Source organism: Ranitomeya imitator, chromosome 5 (genome assembly GCF_032444005.1).
Source record: "Ranitomeya imitator isolate aRanImi1 chromosome 5, aRanImi1.pri, whole genome shotgun sequence".
Classification (NCBI taxonomy): domain Eukaryota; kingdom Metazoa; phylum Chordata; class Amphibia; order Anura; family Dendrobatidae; genus Ranitomeya; species Ranitomeya imitator.
Genome location: NC_091286.1, coordinates 685,726,275 through 685,748,021, shown reverse-complemented (window position 1 = coordinate 685,748,021; position 21,747 = coordinate 685,726,275). Strand labels below are relative to the sequence as shown.

At 49.3% G+C, this 21,747-nt stretch overlaps 2 protein-coding genes across 2 annotated transcripts in view; both read right to left on the bottom strand.

Moving 5' to 3' along the window:
• The window catches only part of ELP3 (elongator acetyltransferase complex subunit 3), a 167,097-nt gene that overhangs the window by 99,793 nt on the left and 45,557 nt on the right, over positions 1-21,747 (bottom strand). The gene's annotated exons all lie outside the window — the stretch shown is intronic.
• On the bottom strand, positions 108-3,049 carry LOC138638800 (lamina-associated polypeptide 2, isoforms alpha/zeta-like). The gene is made up of 2 exons (XM_069728400.1): positions 2,061-3,049; positions 108-1,974 (listed from the first exon to the last, which is right to left on the bottom strand). Exons 1-2 carry the CDS (start codon positions 2,262-2,264, stop codon positions 712-714), a joined length of 1,467 nt encoding a protein of 488 aa, XP_069584501.1. The 5' UTR covers positions 2,265-3,049; the 3' UTR covers positions 108-711.

Below are 21,747 nucleotides of genomic sequence, written 5' to 3'. Positions count from 1 at the left end.
CACCCCAACCGCTGTAGCGTTGATATGACTTGTTCTATTTGTGTTTGGCAATGTGTTGATGAGTTCCCTATTATGAGGAAGTTGTCCAGATACGGAACTATAACTACATTCTGAGAGCGGAGGAAAGACATGACCTCTGACATTAATTTTGTAAAAATTCTCGGTGCTATTGATAGGCCGAATGGTAGGGCAGCATACTGATAGTGCCTGAGACAGCCTTGTACATAAACCGCCACCCTTAGGTATTTTTGGTGGTCTTGATGAATTGGGACGTGGTAATAGGCGTCCTTCAGGTCTATGGCTGCCATGAAGCAACCTGGGAATAAGAGTTTTATGGCCGTATTTATTGACTCCATTTTGAAGGAGCAGTTTACTATTGACCGATTTAGATTTTTTAAATTGATAATAGTTCTCAGGGACCCGTCTGGTTTTCGTATGAGAAAAAGAGGAGAGTAAAAACCTTTTCCCTGCTCTTCCCCCGGGACCTCCACAAGAACCCGTTTTGATACGAGCTCCAGTACCTCTGCCTCCAAGGCTAGCTGCTCCTCTGGAGTCTTTCTTTGGGGCGTTAAAACAAAAGTTTGTCGCGGTGGAAAAACAAAATCTATTCTTAGGCCGTGTTCGATGACCTTTAGAGTCCAATGACTGGGGGAGATGTCTACCCAGGCTGGGAGAAAAGATGAAAGCCTTCCCCCCACCTCTGACCTGGCGTCATTGGGAGGGCTTTTTCGCCGATGTTGAGGGACCTTTAAACATGTATCCAGATCCCCTTCTGTCTCTGGAGTCCCAATTCCTTCTATCTCCCGGGGGGCGGCCTCTACTAAATTTGCCCCTCCGAAAATAAGGCCTTCTAAAGTCCACAGGAAAACGAGGAAATCCCTTTTTCCTATCTCCTGCTTTCTCTAAAATGTCTTCCAATTTTTGACCGAAGAGGAAATGGCCGTCACATGGTATAGAACAAAGTCTATTTTTTGAAGGTAGATCCCCCGGGCATCCCTTCAACCAGAGAGCACGTCTAGCTGCATTGGATAAACTTGCAGCCCTAGCTGCCAGTCTTACAGAGTCTGCAGAGGAATCCGCTACGAAGGCAGCTGCACCTTTAGCTAAAGTTACATTGGTTAGAATTTCATCTCTCGGGGCTTTAGACTTCAGTTGCTCCTCTATCTGCTGCAGCCAGACAATAAGGGAGCGAGAGACACAGGTTCCTGCGATTGCTGGTTTCAAGCCCCCTGCGGTTGCTTCCCAGGTGTGTCTTAGGAACCCATCCGCTTTTTTATCTAAAGGATCTCTTAATACGCCAGAATCTTCTAAGGGAAGGGATAATTTTTTAGATGATCTAGCCACCGCACCATCGATTTTCGGAACCTTATCCCAAGTCTCTGAATCTTTATCCTCAAAGGGGTAACGTCTTTTAGAAGCCGAGGGAAGATTACCCGATTTTTCTGGTTTCCTCCACTCTTTTTCTATAAGGGCTTTTATTCTGGAATTGACTGGGAAGGTGCGTTTTCTCTTTTCCTCTAAACCCCCAAACATTATGTCCTCCAGGGATTTGGCCGCTTTCTCATCTTTAAGGCCCATTGAAGCTCTAACGGCTTTTACTAGCTTGTCCGTGTTCTCAGTAAGAAAGCACGGACGGCCCCCCACATCACTATCAGAAGAGGAGTCAGAGGACTTAGGAGAAGAGGAGCAGGGAGATAACGGTTCCTCCTGACCTTCCTCATCAGAAGGAGATACCTCAGAAGCCGAAACTGGTTCAGGGTGTTTACTACCCCTTTTCTTAAGGGCTGCTTTAACAGAGTCTTGTACTTCGGCTCTGATTATTGCTCTAAGACTAGAGGCAAAGTCAGGGGTCTCTTCCTGGATAGTCTTTTGAATACAATCTATACAAAGACTTTTCTGCCACTGAACTGCCAATGGGACATTACAGAGGGCACATTCTTTATTCTTTGTCTTGGAACTAGCCTTCCTCGGCGCCTGCCAAGTAAACAGAAAATGTAGCCCATTACCACCAGGGTGACATTCACGTAGATCACTCACCACCCGCTGACCATAAAGGGTACCGGATTCCGAGGCGGACTGGGAGCACGGGGAACATTCCTCCTGGATGTCGAAGAGTCCTGAGACGTCCGACTAGGATGATTGCTGCTCCTTCCATTTGAGCGGCTATTCTTCTTAGGATGATGACGAGCAGATGTATCGCCTGATAAGGGCTCTTGCTGCTGCTGCTGTAATAGCTGCTGCTGCTGCTGCTCCATACCCTCCATCTCTGGACTGTATGGGAATGAGCAGCGATCTATTGCAGCCACCCCCTTAATAAGGGGTCGTTCCACAGCGCTCCCCGCCTCTTCCGGTAACAATTCTTGCTCCTCTCCCCCTCCAGAACACCGCCGGAGAGCTCACATAATTACCGGCGTTTCAAACCATGGGCGCCGCCATCTTGGATCCGGCGCGCCTCTCTGACATCACACAGGCACGCCCCTTCACTGAACGCCAGCCGCGCACCCGGAAGTCGCTTCAGCAGAGGGGGAGAGAGCGGCGTGGCAGCCGCAGAATGGCTCCAGAGATCCGGACTGCGCTGGACCGACGCCCGCACGTGCGCAAGAGCCCGAAGGATCTGCGGACGGCGCTACCAGCGTCCCGAAGGCCGACCTACAGGCGTCCTGCCTGCTCTTCAAGTGCCGGGACGGGAGTGGGTGGATCTTCTATCAACGAAAAAATAAAAACAAAAACAAAAAAGTACCGCCGTGATTCAGCACAAGGGTTCCCGTCAGGACAGGAAACCCAACTGAAGCGAGGGAGAGGTACCGCCCTTTTGTTTCGGTAGGTTTCCTGTCCCGACTGGGCGGATCCCTCTCTCAGGTGTGCTGTCATGGGAGACGGGAAAAAAGTATTTTATTCTGGCTGTGTATTTTTTTACAATCTAACTATGGGGTTAGTAACGGGACTGTCATAGACACCTCTCCATTACTAACCCCTGGGTTTGATGTCAGCTGACAACGCAAAGCTGACATCAACCCCACAAATATTACCCTACTTGCAACGCACCAGGGAAAGTGGGAAGAGCCGATTGGCGCCTTTTTTGGGGCAGCTCTTGGCTGCTATTTTTAGGCTAAGGGAGGGAAATATCTATGGCCCCTTACCAGTCTGAGAATACTAGCCCTCAGCTGCTTACTTTAGCTTGGCTGGTTGTCAAAAAAATGGGAGGGACCCTACGTAGTTTTTTTTTTAAAATAATTATTTAAATAATTAAAAAAACAGGGTGGGACTCCTTTATTCTTGATAACCAGCCATGATAGAGCTGACAACTGAGGGCTGCAGACTGCAGCTGTCAGCTTTGACTGTGTTGGTTATCAAAAATAGAAGAGACCCAAAGTATTTTTTTTTTTATTTATAGCACAGACGCTGGCTGATGAATACACCCATCAGCGGCGCCTGCTCTGGCTGTTTTCAGCAGCAGCAGGCACAGGCTGGTGGGAGTAGGACTCATCAGCAGATGTGTTTGACCGAAGGTAATCTTTTAACTACTGGACCCAGCTGCTGGCTCACATTGTCATCTGACAGCTTGGGAACCAGAGCTCTTTGACCGGCTGTTATGATCTTGTCGACAATCAGAGCCGCCAATGACAGAGTGGGAAACAGCCGATGTTCAGGCTGCTGAACCCGAACAATAACACGGACTTAATGGACTTTACTGTTTGGGATCGTCCATCTTTACTCGTGATGCTTACAATCAAGTCCACTTTGAAAAGTAGATTAGTGCATGTGAAAAAAAAAATACTTTAAAGCAACTTGTATACACTCAAACAAAAAGGCAGCACTCTGTGGCACCATAGCAAGCAAATATGAAATATGAAAATTGAATTGCATTACTGCACTAGAAATATGAAAAATTGAGAAAGTTTAGCGCATAAATTGACCAATTCATGTGTACCTGGAGGCCACAGTAAGGCTGCCGTCACACTATCAGTATTTGGTCAGTATTTTACATCAGTATTTGTAAGCCAAAACCAGGAGTGGAACAAATAGAGGAAAAGTATAATAGAAACATATGCACCACTTCTGTATTTATCACCCACTCCTGGTTTTGGCTACAAATACTGATGTAAAATACTGACCAAATACTGCTAGTGTGACGGCAGCCTAAGGCATTTCTCGTTTCCAGGACCTAGCAATGCCATTCCTCTCTTAGAATAAAGTCTTCATCTGAATGGGGACCTAATATGAGTCCTCTTTTAGACTAAAATCTATCTCTCTGTGGAGGGGTAGTGGTCCTGCTGTGATTAAAAACACCTTTGGCAAAAAGGCGGAGTGCTCAGTCAGAAGGCTAATGAAAACAAATCACAGATTTTGGTCTAAGAGAGGACTCATATTAGGTTCCCATTCAGATAAGACTTTATTCTAAGAGAGGAATGGCATTGTTAGGTCCTGGAAACGAGAAACGCCTTAATGTGGCTTCCAGGTACACATGAATTGGCCAATTTATGTGCTAAGCTTTCTCAATTTTTCATATTTCTAATGCAGTAATGCAATTCAATTTTCATATTTGCATGCTATGGCGCCACAGAGTGCTGCCTTTTTGTTTGAGGGAAAATGAGTTGGTGACTCTAGGTTAACATCTGTTCACACTTAGTTTATGTTTGGATGCAACGGTCAGTGTTCTGATATTTATATTAAAGCAACTTGTAGTTGGTTTAGGGTAGTCAGAACACTATTAAATGAACATTAAGCATAATAAAATGCAGAAACATTAATATAATACATACCAACCCCTTTTTGTAACCTTTTCTATCTCTCATTTATCTCAATTTCAACTGAGAAATACATAAAGAAATCTCTAGGTGTCCAGTGAGCTACCTGCCTGCAGCAGGATCCTCCTCCCTCTGCAGAAAGACATGAAAATGTTACACCTTGCCTCTTTGGCTAAGCCCCTCTCCCTAACCCATTCCGGAGGATAAAATAAAAAATAGATTGAAAGATTAACCCCTGCAGGATTTCTAAAACATGTAGGTTTACCAAACAGTTGTATGCTCTAAGGAGTCTAAGCTATGGTGGGGGCAAGGTTTTCTTTTTCCCAGTGTGTTAATGCCTGTTCATGATTGGTCAGCATCATACAGGGAGAAGAAGTACACACCCCCAGTGATAACTGTCTGATAACAGCCACTTGGACATTAAGAAGAAATTAACTCATTATATGCAAATACCGTACTTTTATTTCTAATATCTCCACAACGAAGAGGCAAAATAAAAAAAACTAAATTAAAAACACATTTTATTCCGCTCTTCTGCCACTATTACATCGTGCCACCAGTTCAACATAAAAACATTTAGTGAAAGGTTCTCTTCAAGCCAAAAAGTGGTGTAAAATTACAACAGATATGTAATCCAATCTCTGACTGCAGTGTATTTCTTGCGATGCTCATGGCTACTGCAAGTTGCATCAAATTCAATAAAGGCTTGTGCACCTTAAAGGGGTTGTCCACTTTCAGACTAGGTTTTGCTCCTGATGCAGTTTGTTAAAACATAAGAAAATGCCCTATACTCCTTCCCAGGGTCCTTAAGTTTCTTGTGTCTGGCATTGGCCGTGGCGCTGACATCACGTCGACAACCAGGCAGCGGTTCTGAAAGGTGAAGCCAACTTTTCTAAAAGTAAGGCAGATTTGGTCACAACTGAAAAACGCCAAGGTTGCAAAAATTGCATTATAGTAAGAGCGTGGACCAGGCATGTTTAAAAGAGTCAATGCCCATGTAATTATCTACTCAACATTGCAACTCTGCAATTTGCACGTTAATAAAATTCTTCTCCATTCGCAGGAACAAAGGCATTTAGAATTTTATTGTTCATAGCACACTTCCTTCAGGACCAGACACCACTGCATACTAGCTGGCTGAGCATGCTTGGAGCTTGTGATCTCTAAAGCCAGCTGAGATAGCTAGAGCGCATCATTAGCTCCCGATCAACTTCAGTGCCACTGCAATTCCCAAGTTACTTCAGAAGCAAAGCTGCCTCGTAAAACCGTTTGGGCCGGTGAAGAAACAAAGGCGCGGGTCTGTCTGGACTGTCAATCAAAAAGGATCGTACCACTGGTCAATGAACAGGAAGCTGGGAGGTGAACACTCTTTGCCAAAGATCACGGGATAACCTCTAGGGTGTTCATTTTCAGCTCTTTTTGGGGACGGGTTCACTTTAATATAAACATAAAGTAAATTAAAAAATGCTGATACAATAAAGAATGCAAATGACAAGTCATTCTTCTGCCTGGACAACCCATCGTAGAAGTTATAGGGTTGTAACCAATCCAAATAATGACAGATAAGATCTGCTGTAACCCATCGTAGAAGTTATTGGGTTGTAACCAATCCAAATAATGACAGATAAGATCTGCTGTAACCCATCGTAGAAGTTATAGGGTTGGAACCAATCCAAATAATGACAGATAAGATCTGCTGTAACCCATCGTAGAAGTTATAGGGTTGGAACCAATCCAAATAATGACAGATAAGATCTGCTGTAACCCATCGTAGAAGTTATAGGGTTGGAACCAATCCAAATAATGACAGATAAGATCTGCTGTAACCCATCGTAGAAGTTATAGGGTTGGAACCAATCCAAATAATGACAGATAAGATATGCTGTAACCCACTGTAGAAGTTATAGGGTTGGAACCAATCCAAATAATGACAGATAAGATCTGATATAACCCATCGTAGAAGTTATAGGGTTGGAACCAATCCAAATAATGACAGATAAGATCTGATGTAACCCCATCGTAGAAGTTATAGGGTTGGAACCAATCCAAATAATGACAGATAAGATCTGCTGTAACCCATCGCAGAAGTTATAGGGTTGGAATCAATCCAAATAATGACAGATAAGATCTGCTGTAACCCATCGTAGAAGTTATAGGGTTGGAACCAATCCAAATAATGACAGATAAGATATGCTGTAACCCACTGTAGAAGTTATAGGGTTGGAACCAATCCAAATAATGACAGATAAGATCTGATATAACCCATCGTAGAAGTTATAGGGTTGGAACCAATCCAAATAATGACAGATAAGATCTGATGTAACCCCATCGTAGAAGTTATAGGGTTGGAACCAATCCAAATAATGACAGATAAGATCTGCTGTAACCCATCGCAGAAGTTATAGGGTTGGAATCAATCCAAATAATGACAGATAAGATCTGATGTAAGCCATCGTAGAAGTTATAGGGTTGGAATCAATCCAAATAATGACATAAGATATGCTGTAAAAAGGGTCGCTTGCTATAGCCAACTTATGAGATTGGTGCCGTTTAATCTAATATGAAGAGAAAAGAAAATGCAGCCGTGAAGAACATCACCAAAAAATAAATTAGAAAATCCCCGGGAAAATTCCGGTAGCTTGTCGCCCCTAACATCCTTTTCCCTATCAGGCGGAAAATTTGCAAATTAAGAAGATATTAATCCAGATGGACAGACCATGGCTGAAATACGCTTTTATTTTATTTTACATTGACCAAAACAGACATTTAGGCGGTAAAAAAAAAAATATATTTTTACATCCCAATAACAAAGCGCTCCTAGAAAACTCAATGTCAATAGATAAAGAGGAGGAAAGCTCATGCCTGCGCCTGTGGTGAGCCGCAGGGAAGAGACCGAATTTTCCAAAAACATCACAAAGGAATACAAGATTGTGCCAAGTACTGACTGCTGAGTCCTTCTCGGCATCCGGCAGGCTCGTCCTCTTCTGCGCCGTCGTCCTTGCCATTATTCTATTTTCACAATCGGCCGGCGCTGCGCGGTCGCCCAGGTTGCGGGAGAGACAAGCGAAAGCCGTGTTGTCTCTGACAAGGAGGACCGTGTACTAATGCGGTGAGATAAGATCCGTCTGCATTTGATCGGAGCGTAATAAGGCAGATAGATAAGCATGATTTTCTATAACCCTCAGCACCAATCCAATCTCTCCGAGCGCAATCAATGTGTTTTAGGATTAGCCGAGACACGTAGGTCAAAGGGTCAGACGCATGGTGCGGCCGATTACACAACGAGGTTACGCAGACCCTAATGACAAGGAGTTCACCGTACGAAGACTGATGATAACCATCTGCAACCGTCTGTGGGTAAGCGCTGCCTTTACACAGGGAATAGTAATTTTCAGCTTTCTTTTTAGGTTCGGAAATAATAGCAAATGGCAATTAAATGTCAATGTGTTCGGAACGCTGGTTATCCCGATGCGCAATCAACAAAAACACAACCTAACCTTTTCAGGTAGAGAAGAGAGGAAAAAAAACAAGACACACTATAAAAATTTAGGAAGAAATCCGGAAGAAAAGGAAAGTTCCATCGCATTGACTCTACAGGGATTTGGTATGGAAAATTTCACAGTCTCGCAACGTTCGATAACGACTAATTGTCCAGGCGGCTTAAAAAAAACAAACTACGAATGTGAGACAGATAGTGTTGAGCGATACCTTCCGATATCGGAAAGTATCGGTATCGGTTTGGATCGGCCGATATTCAAAAAATATCGGATATCGCCGATACCGATACCCGATCCCAATGCAAGTCAATGGGACCAAAATATCGGAATTAAAATAAACCCTTTCTTTCCTTGTAGGTTCATTCTACATGAAGGAAAACAACTAAGAATAATGTAGGATGTATGGGGGAGGTGGCGGAGACATTAAAGGCAATGAGGATTAGTCCAATCAAATAGAATAGCATGTTTTTTTTTTTTTTTTAAAGACGTTCGGATTGAAAAAGATATTGACTATGTAAATTTTTTTTATTTTGTCAGATATTGATGTTTCACTATTCCACGCCCTTCCCCTTCTTTTTTTTCTTTTTTTTTTTTCTTTTCCCACACTTTCATCTTCATCATCATCAGCATCCTTGACATCAACTTCTTCACCTTATTCATCTTCTTCTTCATCTTCTACCTATTTTTTTTTTTATTACATTCTTCATATTCATTTTCTTCAACTATTATTATTCTTCCTATTCTACATATTCTTTTTATTCCACTGTTATTATTCTTCCTATTCTACTTCTTCATCATATTCTCATTTGTGACAGGCATTCCCGTAGTTGTTATCTATAAAAGTTGGAAGATTACACCTTCCGTTCTGCCAGTCACAAAAGTTACATTTGTCCGCGTTCAGTTTGGCCTGCAGCATCAGGCTTTATCCAGGGGCACCACGAGGAGGAACGGACTCACCCCCATACACTGCTTAGTCTTCTTCTGCATATAATTTAGATAATATCTTTTGCTCTGATATTAAGTCTTATGCTTAATGTTCTTCTGCTCTTTGTTCTGCAGCCTCTTGTTCTTCTGCTTCTCGGTCTTCCATGTCGTCGTCTCCAGGGTCTTCGTCTCCAGTGTCGTCATCTCCGCCGTCGTCGTCTCAGCCGTCGTAGTCTCAGCCGTCGTAGTCTCAGCCGTCGTAGTCTCCGCCGTCGTCGTCGTCGTCGTCATCGGGGTGGTCTTCCGGGTCGTCGTCATCGGGGTGGTCTTCCGGGTTGTCGACGTTAGGGTCTTCAACTTGGAAATGTAGCAGAAGGTACAAGAAGGCTGAGAAAATGCCAAGAACCAGCTGATGGAACTGGAACTCGGATGGCTACCCGAAGGTTCAAGAGCCTATGGAACTACCGAGGACCAGCTGACGTTACTGGAACCCGGTTACTAAGCAGGAGGTACCCGTGCTAAAAAGCACTACCAAGGACCGCCTGACGTTGGCGGAACTCGGATACCCAGAAGGAGGCACCTAAGCCAAAGGCTCTGCCCGGAACCAGATGACGTTACTGGAACCAGGATGGGGAGCAGAAGGTACAAGAGCAAAAGACACTGCCGAGAACCAGCTGACGGTACTGGAACCCGGATGGGTAGCCGAATGTCCAAGAGCCAATGGAACTACCAAGGACCAGCTGACGTTACTGGAACCCGGTTACTAAGCAGGAGGTACCCGTGCCTGAAAGCACTACCAAGGACCACCTGACATTGGTGGAACTTGGATACCCAGAAGGAGGCACCTAAGCCAAAGGCTCTGCCCGGAACCAGCTGACGGTACTGGAACCAGGATGGGGAGCAGAAGGTACAAGAGCAAAAGACACTGCCGAGAACCAGCTGACGGTGCTGGAACCAGGTGGTGGACCCCAAGGCCCACAGGAGAGGAGAGAACAGCTAGGCCGCGAGGCAGCCGCAGTTACCGAACCCCAACAGTCCTACAGGGGGAGCTGGGCCTACTGGCACTACAGAACCAGCCTTGACTACCAGTTCACGCAGCCCACATAGGAAGCTCCTAAACTGGAGGCACCCTGGAGTTGGCTAACTCGACCGCCCCACGACGGGGCAAGCATAGGCGTCTCAGTGAAGTTGACACAACCCGGAAACAGCTGACGGTGCTGAAACCAGGCTTGGCACGAGGGAGTACCTGTGACAAGAACACTGCCGAGAACCAGCTGGCGGTGCTGGAACCCGGATGCGTTGCCCCAGTGTGCAAGAGCCAATGGCACGACCGAGGACCAGCTGACGGTGCTGGAACCCGGTTACTAAGCTGTAGGTGCCCGCGCTTAAAAGCACTACCAAGGACCGCATGGCGTTGGCGGAACTCGGATACCCAGGAGGAGGCACCTAAGCCAAAGGCTCGGCCCGGAACCAGCTGACGGTGCTGGAACCAGGTGGTGGACCCGAAGGCCCACAGGAGAGGAGAGAACAGCTAGGCCGCGAGGCAGCCGCAGTTACCGAACCCCAACAGTCCTACAGGGGGAGCTGGGCCTACTGGCACTACAGAACCAGCCTTGACTACCAGTTCACGCAGCCCACATAGGAAGCTCCTAAACTGGAGGCACCCTGGAGTTGGCTAACTCGACCGCCCCACGACGGGGCAAGCATAGGCGTCTCAGTGAAGTTGACACAACCCGGAAACAGCTGACGGTGCTGAAACCAGGCTTGGCACGAGGGAGTACCTGTGACAAGAACACTGCCGAGAACCAGCTGGCGGTGCTGGAACCCGGATGCGTTGCCCCAGTGTGCAAGAGCCAATGGCACGACCGAGGACCAGCTGACGGTGCTGGAACCCGGTTACTAAGCTGTAGGTGCCCGCGCTTAAAAGCACTACCAAGGACCGCCTGGCGTTGGCGGAACTCGGATACCCAGGAGGAGGCACCTAAGCCAAAGGCTCGGCCCGGAACCAGCTGACGGTGCTGGAACCAGGTGGTGGACCCCAAGGCCCACAGGAGAGGAGAGAACAGCTAGGCCGCGAGGCAGCCGCAGTTACCGAACCCCAACAGTCCTACAGGGGGAGCTGGGCCTACTGGCACTACAGAACCAGCCTTGACTACCAGTTCACGCAGCCCACATAGGAAGCTCCTAAACTGGAGGCACCCTGGAGTTGGCTAACTCGACCGCCCCACGACGGGGCAAGCATAGGCGTCTCAGTGAAGTTGACACAACCCGGAAACAGCTGACAGTGCTGAAACCAGGCTTGGCACGAGGGAGTACCTGTGACAAGAACACTGCCGAGAACCAGCTGGCGGTGCTGGAACCCGGATGCGTTGCCCCAGTGTGCAAGAGCCAATGGCACGACCGAGGACCAGCTGACGGTGCTGGAACCCGGTTACTAAGCTGTAGGTGCCCGCGCTTAAAAGCACTACCAAGGACCGCCTGGCGTTGGCGGAACTCGGATACCCAGGAGGAGGCACCTAAGCCAAAGGCTCGGCCCGGAACCAGCTGACGGTGCTGGAACCAGGTGGTGGACCCCAAGGCCCACAGGAGAGGAGAGAACAGCTAGGCCGCGAGGCAGCCGCAGTTACCGAACCCCAACAGTCCTACAGGGGGAGCTGGGCCTACTGGCACTACAGAACCAGCCTTGACTACCAGTTCACGCAGCCCACATAGGAAGCTCCTAAACTGGAGGCACCCTGGAGTTGGCTAACTCGACCGCCCCACGACGGGGCAAGCATAGGCGTCTCAGTGAAGTTGACACAACCCGGAAACAGCTGACGGTGCTGAAACCAGGCTTGGCACGAGGGAGTACCTGTGACAAGAACACTGCCGAGAACCAGCTGGCGGTGCTGGAACCCGGATGCGTTGCCTTGCCTATTAAAGATTGTCTTCCTAGAGCCCCAACTAGCGGTGTTGGAGCAAAGGGTAAGCAGGGGGAGATGAGTGTAGGCCGAAGCCTGCACTGGAGGCAGCTTTGTGTCTGCGTTGCGTTTGCAGGACACTTTGCCGGCTACACACTGGGGGAACAGCTGGCGTTGCTGAACCCCACTAACACAATGGCGTGTGTTTTTATCTGTGCAGCTAGCACTTGCGGGCAAAAACTAGCGATGTTAGAGCCCGTGTTGAAGCAGGAGGAGGAGGAGAGGAGCAGAGTGTAGGCCGAAGCCTAGTTGAACCAATTTCAAAGGAAACCTTTAACCCCCCCTCAGGTGTTACAAAGTACAAGAGACACACCTTGTGCAGTATTAATGCTGCACAAGTGAAAGGTTGCTCTATTAATTTGTCTACTTGCACACGCTGAATGAAAGACATACACAATTTACCCCATTCTACAGTCAAACTGTAGTGGATGCGTGACTTGGTTTTTTGATGAGACGCAGCACAGGTGTCCAAAATAACGCCTTGGTGCTTGGCGCAGCTTCCTGAGCGTTGTTATTTGCTGTACAGGAGTCTGCGCTCTTGTGTTATCCCTTGGCAATGCCCTGTTAGCGCTGCCCATCTTATGACATCATTTCATGTTGGCCGGTGCGGTTAACGATGGCCATAAATCCCAGACCCACAGTGTCTTTTCATAAAGCCACACTGCGGTGCTGGGATTCGTGGCCTTGAGCAGTAAATATTTTGGCCGCTCACACACGTCCTTACACCTGCTTCAGACTGGGCGGCCTCTGCTGATCCCTTCTCGCATGCCGCGGCCATGAGGCTGCACAGTCTGAAGAAGGCGGAAGGAGATGAGTTAAGACAGGCGAAGATATGCACTGCTCGTGCCCATCAATCACACCCTCGCAGTCAAAATAATTAAGACAACGAGGAGCATTTTATTCAGGCAGGGCGGACGAACAGGCGCAAGTAGCCAACCAATGATGTCAGAAGACGGGAAGCGCTACCAAGGGGGGTGCTGCGTATCATTAGAAAGGAAAGTCACACCTCAGGGACAGTGGAATGGTCTCAAAGAGACACATGTTGTACGTGTTGAGTTCCACGTGGGCAAGGAGAAAACATCAGCCACCTTGTACAAATGCAGCAGTACTGCTGTACAAGGTGGCTGTTATACATAGAAACACCTGGGGGTGGGGGCCAGGCTCCCTTCAATTTCAGTTCATGTGCCTGCGTGGCGTTTGCAGGTCACGTTGCAAGCTGCACAGCAGGGGAACAGCTGGCGGTGCTGAACCCCACTAACACATTGGCTGGTGTTTTTCTCTGTGCAGCTAGCATTTCCGGGCAAAAACTAGCGGTGTTTGAGCCCAAGGTCAGCAGGAGGAGGAGGAGAGGAGCAAAGTGTAGGCCGAAGCCTGCACTGGTGGCAGCTTTTGGTCGGTTGTGCCAGCGTGGCTTGTGCTGGACACGATGCCGGCTACACAGCGGGGGAACAGCTGGCGGTGCTGAACCCCACTAACACATTGGCTGGTGTTTTTCTCTGTGCAGCTAGCATTTCCGGGCAAAAACTAGCGTTGTTAGAGCCCAGGGTCAGCAGGAGGAGGAGAGGAGCAGAGTGTAGGCCGAAGCCTAGTTGAACCAATTTCAAAGGTTACCTTTAACCCCCCCTCAGGTGTTACAAAGTACAAGAGCCACTCCTTCTGCAGCATTAATGCTGCACAAGTAAAAGGTTGCTCTATTAATTTTTCTACTTGCACAAGCTGAATGCAACACGTAGACTATTTAGCCCATTATACTGTTAATCAGTAGTGGAGGCGTGACTTGTCTTTTTAAAGAAAAGCAGCACAGGTGTCGAAAACAACACCTTTTTGCATGGGCGCAGCTTCCTGAGCGTTGTTAGTTGCTGTACAGGAGTCTGCGCTCTTGTGATCCTTTGGCCATGCGCTGTGAGCGCTTCCTGTCTTATGACCTCATTTCATGTTGGCCGTTGCGGTTAGCGATAGACATGAATCCCAGACCCACAGTGTGTTTTTAAAAAATCACACTGCGGTGCTGGGATTCGTGCCCTGGTGCACTAAATATGTTTGCCGCTCACACATGTCCTTACACCTGCTTCAGACTGGGTGGCCTCATCTGATCCCTTATCGCCTGCCGCGGCCATGAGGACACCCAGTCTGAAGAAGGCGGAAGGAGATGAGTGAACACAGGCAAACATATCCACTGCACATGCCCATCAATCACACCCTCGCTGTCCAAAAAAATAAGACACCGTGGGGCGTTGTTTCGAGCAGGGGAGATGCACAGGCGCAGCCAGCTAACCAATGATGTCAAAAGACGGGCAGCGCTAACAAGGGTGGTGCTGCGTGTCATTACAAAGGAAAGTCACACCTCAGGGACATTGTAATGGTCTCTAATGAGACACATTTTGTACGTGTTGAGTTCCACGTGGGCAAGGAGAAAAAGTCAGCCACCTTGTACAAATGCAGCAGTACTGCTGTACAAGGTGGCTGTTATACATAGGAACACCTGTGGGTGGGGGGCAGGCTCCCTTCAATTTCAGTTCATGTGCCTGCGTGGCGTTTGCAGGTCACGTTGCAAGCTACACAGCAGGGGAACAGCTGGCGTTGCTGAACCCCACTGACACATTGACTGGTGTTTTTCTCTGTGCAGATTGCATGTCCGGGCAAAAACTAGCGGTGTTAGAGCCCAGGGTCAGCAGGAGGAGGAGGAGAGGAGCAAAGTGTAGGCCGAAGCCTGCACTGGTGGCAGCTTTTGGTCGGTTGTGCCAGCGTGGCTTGTGCTGGACACGATGCCGGCTACACAGCGGGGGAACAGCTGGCGGTGCTGAACCCCACTAACACATTGGCTGGTGTTTTTCTCTGTGCAGCTAGCATTTCCGGGCAAAAACTAGCGGTGTTTGAGCCCAGGGTCAGCAGGAGGAGTAGAGGAGCAGAGTGTAGGCCGAAGCCTAGTTGAACCAATTTCAAAGGTTACCTTTAACCCCCCCCTCAGGTGTTGCAAGGTACAAGAGCCACACCTTGAACAGCATTAATGATGCACAAGTCAAAGGTTGCTCTATTTAATTTTGCTCCTTGCACACGCTGAATTAAACACGTACACTATTTAGCCCATTATACTGTCAAACAGTAGTGGAGGCGTGACTACTAGTCTTTTTAAGGAGACGCAGCACAGGTGTACAAATTTACACCTAGGTGCTGTGCGCAGATTCCTTACCGTTGTTATTTGCAGTACAGGAAACTGCGCTCTTGTGTTATCCCTTGGCAATACCCTGTTAGTGCAGGCCGTCTCATGACCTCATTTCATGTTGGCCGGTGCGGTTAACGATGGCCATAAATCCCAGACCCACAGTGGCTTTTCCTAAAGTCACACTGCGGTGCTGGGATTCGTGGCCTTGTGCAGTAAATATGTTCGCCGCTCACACATGTCCTTACACCTGCTTCAGACTGGGCGGCCTCAGCTGATCCCTTATCGCATGCCGCGGCCATGAGGCCGCACAGTCAGAAGAAGGCGGAAGGAGGGGAGTGAAAACAGGGGAACATATGCACTGCTCGTGCCCATCAATCACACCCTCGCAGTCAAAATATATGAGACAACGGGGGGCGTTGTGTCGGGCAGGGGGGACGCACAGGCACAGCCAGCCAACCAATGATGTCAGGAGACGGGCAGCGCTAACAATGGGGGTGCTGCGTGTCATTAAAAAGGAAAGTCACACCTCAGGGACATTGTAATGGTCTGTAATGAGACACATTTTGTACTTGTTGAGTTCCACGTGTGCAAGGAGAAAAAGTCAGCCACCTTGTACAAATGCAGCAGTACTGCTGTACAAGGTGGCTGTTATACATAGAAACACCTGGGGGGGTGGGGGGCAGGCTCCCTTCAATTTCAGTTCATGTTCCTGCGTGGCGTTTGCAGGAAACGTTGCAAGCTACACAGCAGGGGAACAGCTGGCGGTGCTGAACCCCACTAACACATTGGCTGGTGTTTTTCTCTGTGCAGCTAGCATTTCCGGGCAAAAACTAGCGGTGTTTGAGCCCAGGGTCAGCAGGAGGAGGAGAGGAGCAAAGTGTAGGCCGAAGCCTGCACTGGTGGCAGCTTTTGTTCTGTTGTGCCAGCGTGGCTTGTGCTGGACACGTTGCCGACTACACAGCAGGGGAACAGCTGGCGGTGCTGAACCCCACTAACACATTGGCTGGTGTTTTTCTCTGTGCAGCTAGCATTTCCGGGCAAAAACTAGCGGTGTTTGAGCCCAGGGTCAGCAGGAGGAGTAGAGGAGCAGAGTGTTGGCCAAAGCCTAGTTGAACCAATTTCAAAGGTTACCTTTAACCCCCCCCTCAGGTGTTGCAAGGTACAAGAGCCACACCTTGAACAGCATTATTGATGCACAAGTCAAAGGTTGCTCTATTTAATTTTGCTCCTTGCACACGCTGAATTAAACACGTACACTATTTAGCCCATTATACTGTCAAACAGTAGTGGAGGCGTGACTACTAGTCTTTTTAAGGAGACGCAGCACAGGTGTACAAATTTACACCTAGGTGCTGTGCGCAGATTCCTTACCGTTGTTATTTGCAGTACAGGAAACTGCGCTCTTGTGTTATCCCTTGGCAATACCCTGTTAGTGCAGGCCGTCTCATGACCTCATTTCATGTTGGCCGGTGCGGTTAACGATGGCCATAAATCCCAGACCCACAGTGGCTTTTCCTAAAGTCACACTGCGGTGCTGGGATTCGTGGCCTTGTGCAGTAAATATGTTCGCCGCTCACACATGTCCTTACACCTGCTTCAGACTGGGCGGCCTCAGCTGATCCCTTATCGCATGCCGCGGCCATGAGGCCGCACAGTCAGAAGAAGGCGGAAGGAGGGGAGTGAAAACAGGGGAACATATGCACTGCTCGTGCCCATCAATCACACCCTCGCAGTCAAAATATATGAGACAACGGGGGGCGTTGTGTCGGGCAGGGGGGACGCACAGGCACAGCCAGCCAACCAATGATGTCAGGAGACGGGCAGCGCTAACAATGGGGGTGCTGCGTGTCATTAAAAAGGAAAGTCACACCTCAGGGACATTGTAATGGTCTGTAATGAGACACATTTTGTACTTGTTGAGTTCCACGTGTGCAAGGAGAAAAAGTCAGCCACCTTGTACAAATGCAGCAGTACTGCTGTACAAGGTGGCTGTTATACATAGAAACACCTGGGGGGGTGGGGGGCAGGCTCCCTTCAATTTCAGTTCATGTGCCTGCGTGGCGTTTGCAGGTCACGTTGCAAGCTACACAGCAGGGGAACAGCTGGCGTTGCTGAACCCCACTGACACATTGACTGGTGTTTTTCTCTGTGCAGATTGCATGTCCGGGCAAAAACTAGCGGTGTTAGAGCCCAGGGTCAGCAGGAGGAGGAGGAGAGGAGCAAAGTGTAGGCCGAAGCCTGCACTGGTGGCAGCTTTTGGTCGGTTGTGCCAGCGTGGCTTGTGCTGGACACGATGCCGGCTACACAGCGGGGGAACAGCTGGCGGTGCTGAACCCCACTAACACATTGGCTGGTGTTTTTCTCTGTGCAGCTAGCATGTCCGGGCAGAAACTGGCGTTGTTTGAGCCCAGGGTCAGCAGGAGGAGGAGAGGAGCAAAGTGTAGGCCGAAGCCTGCACTGGTGGCAGCTTTTGTTCTGTTGTGCCAGCGTGGCTTGTGCTGGACACGTTGCCGACTACACAGCAGGGGAACAGCTGGCGGTGCTGAACCCCACTAACACATTGGCTGGTGTTTTTCTCTGTGCAGCTAGCATTTCCGGGCAAAAACTAGCGGTGTTTGAGCCCAGGGTCAGCAGGAGGAGTAGAGGAGCAGAGTGTAGGCCGAAGCCTAGTTGAACCAATTTCAAAGGTTACCTTTAACCCCCCCCTCAGGTGTTGCAAGGTACAAGAGCCACACCTTGTGCAGCATTAATGCTGCACAAGTAAAAGGTTGCTCTATTTGTTTTGCTCCTTGCACACGCTGACTAAAACACGTACACTATTTAGCCCATTATACTGTCAAACAGTTGTGGAGGCGTGACTTGTCTTTTTAACGAGACGCAGCACAGGTGTCAAAATTTGCACCTAGGTACTGGGCGCAGATTCCTGAGCGTTGTTATTTGCTGTACAGGAGTCTGCGCTATTGTGATCCCTTGGCCATGCGCTGTGAGCGCTTCCTGTTTTCTGACCTCATTTCATGTCGGCCGTTGCGGTTAGCGATGGACATGAATCCCAGACCCACAGTGTGTTTTTAAAAAATCACACTGCGGTGCTGGGATTCGTGCCCTGGTGCACTAAATATGTTTGCCGCTCACACATGTCCTTACACCTGCTTCAGACTGGGCGGCCTCATCTGATCCCTTATCGCCTGCCGCGGCCATGAGGACACCCAGTCTGAAGAAGGCGGAAGGAGATGAGTGAACACAGGCAAACATATGCACTGCACATGCCCATCAATCACACCCTCGCTGTCCAAAAAAATAAGACACCGAGGGCCGTTGTTTCGAGCAGGGGAGATGCACAGGCGCAGCCAGCTAACCAATGATGTCAAAAGACGGGCAGCGCTAACAAGGGTGGTGCTGCGTGTCATTACAAAGGAAAGTCACACCTCAGGGACATTGTAATGGTCTCTAATGAGACACATTTTGTACGTGTTGAGTTCCACGTGGGCAAGGAGAAAAAGTCAGCCACCTTGTACAAATGCAGCAGTACTGCTGTACAAGGTGGCTGATATACATAGAAACACCTGTGGGTGGGGGGCAGGCTCCCTTCAATTTCAGTTCATGTGCCTGCGTGGCGTTTGCAGGTCACGTTGCAAGCTACACAGCAGGGGAACAGCTGGCGTTGCTGAACCCCACTGACACATTGACTGGTGTTTTTCTCTGTGCAGATTGCATGTCCGGGCAAAAACTAGCGGTGTTAGAGCCCAGGGTCAGCAGGAGGAGGAGGAGAGGAGCAAAGTGTAGGCCGAAGCCTGCACTGGTGGCAGCTTTTGGTCGGTTGTGCCAGCGTGGCTTGTGCTGGACACGATGCCGGCTACACAGCGGGGGAACAGCAGGCGGTGCTGAACCCCACTAACACATTGGCTGGTGTTTTTCTCTGTGCAGCTAGCATGTCCGGGCAGAAACTGGCGTTGTTTGAGCCCAGGGTCAGCAGGAGGAGGAGAGGAGCAAAGTGTAGGCCGAAGCCTGCACTGGTGGCAGCTTTTGTTCTGTTGTGCCAGCGTGGCTTGTGCTGGACACGTTGCCGACTACACAGCAGGGGAACAGCTGGCGGTGCTGAACCCCACTAACACATTGGCTGGTGTTTTTCTCTGTGCAGCTAGCATTTCCGGGCAAAAACTAGCGGTGTTTGAGCCCAGGGTCAGCAGGAGGAGTAGAGGAGCAGAGTGTAGGCCGAAGCCTAGTTGAACCAATTTCAAAGGTTACCTTTAACCCCCCCCTCAGGTGTTGCAAGGTACAAGAGCCACACCTTGTGCAGCATTAATGCTGCACAAGTAAAAGGTTGCTCTATTTGTTTTGCTCCTTGCACACGCTGACTAAAACACGTACACTATTTAGCCCATTATACTGTCAAACAGTTGTGGAGGCGTGACTTGTCTTTTTAACGAGACGCAGCACAGGTGTCAAAATTTGCACCTAGGTACTGGGCGCAGATTCCTGAGCGTTGTTATTTGCTGTACAGGAGTCTGCGCTATTGTGATCCCTTGGCCATGCGCTGTGAGCGCTTCCTGTCTTCTGACCTCATTTCATGTCGGCCGTTGCGGTTAGCGATGGACATGAATCCCAGACCCACAGTGTGTTTTCAAAAAATCACACTGCGTGGCTGGGATTCGTGGCCTTGTGCAGTAAATAGGTTTGCCGCTTACACATGTCCTTACACCTGCTCCAGACTGGGCGGCCTCAGCTGATCCCTTATCGCCTACCACGGCCAGGAGGCCGCACAGTCTGAAGAAGGCGGAAGGAGATGAGTTAAGACAGGCGAACATATGCACTGCTCGTGCCCATAAACCACACCCTCGCTGACAAAATAAATATGACAACGAGGGGCGTTGTTTCTAGCAGGGCGGATGCACAGGCGCAGCCAGCTAACCATGATGACAAAAGACGGGAAACGCTACCAAGGGGGGTGCTGCGTATCATTACAAAGGAAAGTCACACCTCAGGGACAGTGGAATGGTCTCAATGAGACACATTTTGTACGTGTTGAGTTCCACGTGGGCAAGGAGAAAAAGTCAGCCACCTTGTACAAATGCAGCAGTACTGCTGTACTAGGTGGCTGTTATACATAGAAACACCTGGGGGGGTGGGGCCAGGTTCCCTTTTAATTTCAGTTCCTGTGCCTGCATGGCGTTTGCAGGTCACGTTGCCGGCTACACAGCAGGGGAACAGCTGGCGTTGCTGAACCCCACTAACACATTGGCTGGTGTTTTTCTCTGTGCAGCTAGCACTTCCGGGCAAAAACTAGCGGTGTTTGAGCCCAGGGTCAGCAGGAGGAGGAGAGGAGCAGAGTGTAGGCCGAAGCCTGCACTGGTGGCAGCTTTTGTTCTGTTGTGCCAGCGTGGCTTGTGCTGGACACGTTGCCGACTACACAGCAGGGGAACAGCTGGCGGTGCTGAACCCCACTGACACATCACCTAGTGTTTTTTTCTGTGTAGACAACACTTCCAGGTGGCAACTGACAGTGTTGAAACCCAGGGAATCAAAGAGGAGCAGAGTGTAGGCCGAAGCCTGCAGTGGAGCAAGTTGAAAGGGAACCTTTAACCCCCCCCCCCCAGGCATTTGTTGCTGAAAGAGCCATCTTGTACAGCAGTAATACTGCACATGGAAAATGGTGGCTCCGAAAATTATGCTCCTTGCAAACGCTGAAGTACACACTCATATAATGTGTCCCCTCACACCGTCAAACCATCCCGGAAGTGGGACTTTCCTTTGTAATGTGACACAGCACAGCCGTCATTCCAACCCCCTTGGTGCCGGGCACCACCTCCTCAACGTTGTTTGGTTCTGTCACGGAGCCCGCACTGTAATGTTATCCCTTGGCCATGCACAGTTAGCGGTGCCCGTCTTCTGACATCATGTAGGTGTCAGGCTGGCAGTGCCTGTGCGTCCAAGCTGGCCGAGATCCAACCTTGCAGTGTCATCTAATGTAGTCCCACTGCGGGCCAGGGATCCATGGGCATGCGCAGTGCATATCATCGCCTCTCACTCACCTCCTTCCTGCTTCTTCAGACTGTGCGGCGTCACGGCCGTGGCATGCTATTAGGGATCAGCTGACGCCGCCTAGTCTGAAGAAGCGTGAAGAAGGGGAGTGAGAGGCTAGTATATGCACTGCGCATGGCCATGGATACCAGGCCCACTGTGGGATCACATTAGACGACACTGCGAGGTGTGATTTCGGGCAGCGTGGACGCACAGGCGCAGCCAGGACGACAACAAATGATGTCAGAGGACGGGCAGCGCAAACTGTGCATGGCCAAGGGATAACATAACAGCGCAGGGTCCATGACGGAATCAAACAACGCTAAGGAGGCAGCGCACGGTGCCAAGGGGGTAGCAATGACGGCTGTGCTGCGTCACATTACAAAGGAAAGTCCCACCTCCGGGACGGTTGGACGGTGTGAGGGGACACATTACAT

Coding starts and splice junctions, on each gene's coding strand:
- LOC138638800 (XM_069728400.1), bottom strand. CDS start 2,264: ATGGAGGGTATGGAGCAGCAGCAGCAGCAGCTATTACAGCAGCAGCAG. Junction 1,975..2,060: donor CCAGTCCGCCTCGGAATCCG/GTACCCTTTATG, acceptor TTTACTTGGCAG/GCGCCGAGGAAGGCTAGTTC.